This window comes from Cetorhinus maximus, chromosome 20, assembly GCF_964194155.1.
Source record: "Cetorhinus maximus chromosome 20, sCetMax3.hap1.1, whole genome shotgun sequence".
Classification (NCBI taxonomy): Eukaryota; Metazoa; Chordata; class Chondrichthyes; order Lamniformes; family Cetorhinidae; genus Cetorhinus; species Cetorhinus maximus.
Genome location: NC_135898.1, coordinates 80,506,952 through 80,513,259, shown reverse-complemented (window position 1 = coordinate 80,513,259; position 6,308 = coordinate 80,506,952). Strand labels below are relative to the sequence as shown.

The window sequence follows — 6,308 nt, the reverse complement described above, 5'->3', positions numbered from 1 at the left end:
GATACAGGAGTGTGATTGATACAGGCGAGTGACTGATACAGGAGTGTGACTGATACAGGAGACTGACTGATACAGGCGAGTGACTGATAGAAGAGAGTGACAGATACAGGAGTGTGACTGATACAGGAGTGTGATTGATACAGGCGAGTGACTGATACAGGAGTGTGACTGATACAGGAGACTGACTGATACAGGAGAGTGACTGATAGAAGAGAGTGACTGATACAGGAGAGTGACCTCTGCGTTGGGGGTGGGTAGCAGTGACAGGTCAGTGGAGGGAGGGGTGACTGACGTTCAGTTGCCTGGCAACCATTCCTTGTGGCTGGAGTTGACTTTATAGAGGGAAATGAGCAGAGTGGATGTGATTGAAGACACAGGCGCACCCCCCCCCTACAGCACAGTCTGTTTGTTGGTGTTCAGCGGCGGTGTGTGTTGCTGCTGGCTGATGGGGCTGATATTCAGCGAAGGTTTTGCATTGAACCACTTCATCAGGAGGTTATTGAGTTGCTCCTTGTTTGTGATGCCGTGCAGGTGGTCACTCTCGGCCCCCATCAGAGCAGCCGCCCCTGGACAATACGTCTCCAACTCAGCCTGCACACTGTGGAAGAAGTGTCTGACGCAGTGACGGGCAAAGCCTTGTGCGTGCTCATGGCACGTCGCTTCAAAGATCGTCTGTTCAATGTCAATGTAGTTACTCCAGTACTTACTCTGCAGGAAGGTGACATGTTTGGAACACGGCTTGAGGCAGCGGGCGAGGAAAGCAGCCAAGATCAGCAAGAGGAGGATGGTCCATCCCAGGGCCTAAAGGACAACAGTTAAAAAACAGCCATTGGAAGGCCTGGTGAGCAGCCAACCTCATTGGGTGCTGAAACCCTCCTGACCCCAACATCACCCCAGCAGCTGTTTGTCGAATGGCTCTCGTTGTCCCTTTGCATCACCCTCTGCGTAAGGAGACAAATCCTGTCCCTGACCCCTGTCCCCTGCCCCCTGACCCCTGCCCCAAGGTTACCCTTCGAACCTTGACTCTGTGCCCTCTGCATTGCTGCCTGTGTTTAGTCATATTTCCTATCCCTGTCCCATTAAATAACTATTGATATTGTCATAGAAATGGGAAGAGGCCATTCAGCCACTCAGGCCTATTCCACCAGTAAGTTAGATAATGGTTAATCTCTATTTTAATGCACTTACCATCCTCAGTTCCATTAATCCCCTTACCCAACAAAAATCAATCACAGTTGTGAAATTTTCTACTGACCTCCAGTCTCAACAGCTTTTTTGGGGGATAAGGTTCCAGTTTCCACTCCCCTTTGTGTGAAGAAGTGCTTCCTGACATCAGCCCTGAACAGCCTGGCTCTCAGTGTGAGGTTCTGCCCGGAGCCCACACCCACTCTGAACTTGATTTTCAGTGTCTGAACTCAACAAAGCCCCAAACAGAACAGAAAAGCAAGGTCAAAGGTTGAGGGACTGCATTCTGGACTTAAAAAGATAGCGATTGTGGGAGGGCGGGGAGAGTGAGGGAGGGGAGTGTGAGGGAGGGGAGAGCGAGGGAAGGGAGAGTGAGGGAGGGGAGAGTGAGGGAGGGGAGAGCAAGGGAGGGGAGAGCGAGGGAGGGGAGAGTGAGGGAGGGGAGAGTAAGGGAAGGGAGAGCGAGGGAGGGGAGAGTGAGGGAGGGGTGAGCGAGGGAGGGGAGAGCGAGGGAGGGGAGAGCGAGGGAGGGGAGAGCGAGGGAGGGGAGAGCGAGGGAGGAGAGAGTGAGGGAGGGGAGAGCGAAGGAGGGGAGAGTGAGGGAAGGAAGAGCAAAGGAGGGGAGAGTGAGGGAGGGGAGAGCAAAGGAGGGGAGAGTGAGGGAGGGGAGAGCGAGGGAGGGGGGAGCGAGGGAGGGGAGAGCGAGGGAGAGGAGAGCGAAGGAGGGGAGAGTGAGGGAAGGGAGAGTGAGGGAGGGGAGAGTGAGGGAGGGGAGAGCAAGGGAGGGGAGAGCAAGGGAGGGGAGAGTGAGGGAAGGGAGAGTGGGGGAAGGGAGAGCGAAGGAAGGGAGAGTGGGGGAAGGGAGTGCGAGGGAGGGGAGAGTGAGAGAGGGGCGAGCAAGGGAGGGGAGAGTGAGGGAGTGGGGGAGTTACACAGATTTGAGGCCCTGGGAAGGGCTCAATGGGGGAGACAGTGATGATGAAGAGGAGGGGGGATGTTGGGATGGGGGAATTTGGGGGTTGAGGAATGAGAACAGTTGAAGTGATAAAATGAACCAAGAAGTCATGTGTCAATTTGAGAGCGATTACCTCAGTAGGTTAAGCGATGCCAGATAGAAGCTGGTTAGAATGATATTCCAGTTGACAACCTTAACCATGTGGAATTTCAGCATCAAGGAGCAAGTTGACAGTGTGTTGAACAGGAACCCAGCATTAACCAGCTTAATGAACTCACTGACATGAGTCACTCCAGCTGTCATCCTACATGTGACAGCCTAGAACGGGATGGGTCAGAGATCAGGCACTGACCTTTCACCCTTTGGATTTGAGCTTCAACCCAATGCAGTGGGAGAGAGGGTGAAGTTTAACCATTCCAGGGACTGAGCGTTGAGATTGGGCAGACATTGTCTACTCTTCATGAGAGAGAGATTCTGTCTGGTTACCAACTCTCCTCCAAGTAGAAATTCTCCTTACTTACTCTATCAAAGCCCTTCTAGATTTTGAACACCTCTATTAAATCTCCCCTTAACCTTCTCTGCTCCAAGCAGAACAATCCCACAATCCCAGCTTCTCCGCAAGTCCCTTATCCCTGGTCCCATTCTGGGTAAATCTCCTCCACACCCTCTCCAAGGCCTCAACATCCTTCCTAAAGTGAATGAAGACTGATTTGGATTACCTGGGAGACGGAGCGGAGGTACCTGTGTACCGCTTTCCTGGCGAAGGCATGGTTATGTTGGAGGTGGTCGGGTATGAGGTCCTTACAGGGCACCTTGGACAGGAGGGTTAGCAGGTCTCCTCCAGGATCGCCACTCGTGTTGGTAAAGCGACTGGGATCCACCAAGGTGCTGAAGGCACAGACAACACACTTGCCGTCCAGTAGAGCGACAATGAGCCAGATGATGGGAGCGATGACAGCTCTCTGGACCACAGCGAAGAACATGTAGTGCAGCAACGAAGCGTCCTTGGCCCTCCTGCCCTCTGGGCGCTGCCATTCCTCCATCATCAGGAACGAGTGCTTGTTGACAATGATACCGCAGAGGAAGAGGATGATGGGTGGCAAGAACATGACCCCAACCCCGTAGACCGTGTTGTAAATGGGCAAACACGGGCAGATAAATTGGAAGGAGCTGTAGATCCAGATACTTGCCACTGCCAGGATTCCACAAATCCCGTTCATCATTGACTCTGAGTTGGTCTGGAAGTGACGGAAGATATTGACAAAGCGATCCATGACGGTGCCTGTTGGGAATGTTGGCAAGAGCAGAGCTGGGAGAGAAGCAGCCGACAAGCGAGATTTCCACACATCCACTGAGAACTAAGCTGCCTGAGGGTAACTCCCTCCTTCCTGGCCTCGGATTTGCTGAATCCTCAGGTTTAAATCTGTCGTCCAAATGGGAGAAGAGCTGTCACTCAACGATGGGCAGGTGTCGACGACACAGAGCAAGGACACACCTGTCCACCAGGTGGGGCTGCTGAACAGGGATTTGTATTAAAGGAACCCTTTGGTTTCAGCCTAAACTCAGGGTTTAAAATGTATGAGCAAACGCACAACACATTGTCATGGTGCCAAAACACCAGCTCCCCAATCCTGGATGGAAGAGGCCTGGCCAACAACAAGAACTTGCATTCATACAGCACCCTTACCACAGTAAACTATCCCAGGGTGCTGAACAGGAGCATAAATCAGATAGCAATTTGACATGGAACCACCTAAGGAAATTATAGGACAGGTGAACAAAATCTTGGTCAACGAGGTCGGTTTTAAGATAAGGAAATTATTCCAGAATTCAGGACCTCAGCAGCTGAGGGCATGGCCGCTGATGGTGGAACGATTAGAATTGTGATAAAAATTGTGGAAGTGCGAAAAGGAGGGGAGAGTGAGGGAGGCTGAAGAAACGTTTGTCATCAGAAACTTCATGAAAGTATTAGGCCCACATCCAAAATTGAACACTGCAGCGGCGAGTTTCTGATGGCAATTCCATCGGAGTGCCCGTGAGGCTGGATTTCCAAAGCCTGTTTTTGTTGAGATTGGCTTCAAACCCTGTTCCTCTCTTACAGATGCTGCCTGATCTACTGCATATCTCCAAGATTTTCTGTTTCTATTTATGACCATTTGCCCTGTGTTCATTCGGTTTCCTTGATGCCTGTCTGGTGCATTGGGGGTTTCTCCAATCTGCGGTCAGGATTTCAGACAGCACGAGACCATTCTCATTCATGTTGTTCCTGGCCAGCCTCCAGCCCTCGGGGAATTGTTTAACCTTCACTCCCTGCTAATTTAATCTAAGCAGGATCGGTGATTATCCAATTGGAGACCCTCTCACCACCACAATCAACCTCTCCATCATCCCACTCCTCCTGTGACCCAAGTCGGGGCCTTTTCCATATTACCAGCAGCACCAAATCAATGAGAGCCATCGGAACTAGAGGCCATTCAGCCCCTCCAGCCTGTTCCATCATTCAGATCCGCACCTCACCTCTATTTACCTGCCTGTGCCCCATTGTTCTTGATACCATCAAAAGTCTATGGACACTTCCAATTGCCCTTGGTCAATTGACAAGGGTCATCATTTGACTTTTAATTCCTGATGTTTTTTATTGAACTCAGACTCCACTACCTGCCACGGTAGGATTTGAACCTGGGTCCCCAGAGCATTACCCTGGGTCTCTAGATCACTAATCTAGCAACAATACCACTACACAATCACCTCCCCCTAAACTAATGGGATAGGAACATAAGATTTAGGAGCAGGAGTAGGCCATTCAGCCTTTGGAGCCTGCTCCATCATTCAATAAGATCATGATTATCTCCACTTTCCTGCCTGCACCCCCCATAACCCTTGACTCCCTTGTTGATCAAAAATCTAATTCAGCCTTGAATAAATTCAATAAGCCAGCCTCCACTGCTCTCTGGGAGAATACAAGCCTAGTCCATATAACCTCTCCTCATAATTGAATCCTTTTAGCCCCAGGATCATTCTGGTGAATCTACCCTGCATCCGCTCTAAGGCCAATATCTCCTTCCAGAGGCGTGGGCTCCAGAAATGGACACAGTTACTGCCGGGTGTGGTCTGACCGGGGCTCTGTAAAGCTGTGTTTCCAGTGCACTGAAAGAACTATAACCTCACACTGTCATTGTCCATTGTCACATTGTGGTGAGGTGATGGCGAAGTGGTATTGTCACTAGACTAGTAACTCAGAGACCCGGGGGTAATGCTCTGGGGACCTGGCGTTTCAGCAGATGGTAGAATTTGAATTCAATAAAATAAAAATCTGGAATTAAAGGTCTAATGGTGACCATGAAACCATTGTTGATTGTCGTAAAAACCCATCTGGTTTATTAATGTCCTTTAGGGAAGGAAATCTGCCAACCTTACCTGGTCTGGCCTACCTGTGACTCCAGACACATAGCCCTCTGAACCAGGGTAGTTAGGGATGGGCAATAAATGCTGGCCTAGCCAGTGAGGCCCACATCCCATGAATGAATAAAAAAGTAGACACTAGCTCACTGCTTTGGCCCTTTAGGCCCGGCACTGCAGCAGGTCTGGCATTTCCCGCCCCCCTGGCCCCAGTATCACACGACTGCTACACAATGGATGGGTTGAGGGAAACGGGCTGATTCTCCATAACACTGGCAGGTCAAACACAACTTGTACAATCTCAATTGTACCATTTGTTACTTCGAGATGTCTAGCCCTTAATCTCTAAATCCCTCTCTGATTCTCTCTCCCTCTCTGTGATTAACTCATGTAACTAACCCCAGGAGTTTTCCTGCTACTATTCATGTTGGAATGTTCTGATTTTGAAAGGGGGATTCACCCACTAACCCTCCAAATCAATTTCAAGGAGTTTTGAAACATTACAATTACTGTCTCCACTCTCTCCTGCTCAGACCCCTCATCATCTGGGTTTGTGGTCTTTTTTACATCCTGATTAATGTGGCCATTCCCATCTGCTAGGAGAATGGGAAGTGTCCTGGATAACATCCTGCTCTCAGCCAAAAGCATTAAAAACTAACTGGTAATTCATTGCTGCTTGCAGGATCTTGCTGTGCCTAAAAGGGCTGCTGCATTTTGTCCTTTCTTTGTTCGTTCATGGGAAGGGGGCATCACTGGCAAGACCAGCATT

At 50.2% G+C, this 6,308-nt stretch overlaps 1 protein-coding gene across 1 annotated transcript; it reads right to left on the bottom strand.

The window, feature by feature from the left end:
- Nucleotides 1-390: 390 nt before the first annotated feature.
- On the bottom strand, nt 391-3,414 carry LOC144694695 (calcium homeostasis modulator protein 3-like). Its single transcript, XM_078565281.1, has 2 exons — nt 2,860-3,414; nt 391-801 (listed from the first exon to the last, which is right to left on the bottom strand). Exons 1-2 carry the CDS (start codon nt 3,412-3,414, stop codon nt 391-393), a joined length of 966 nt encoding a protein of 321 aa, XP_078421407.1.
- Between the last annotated feature and the right edge of the window lie 2,894 nt (nt 3,415-6,308).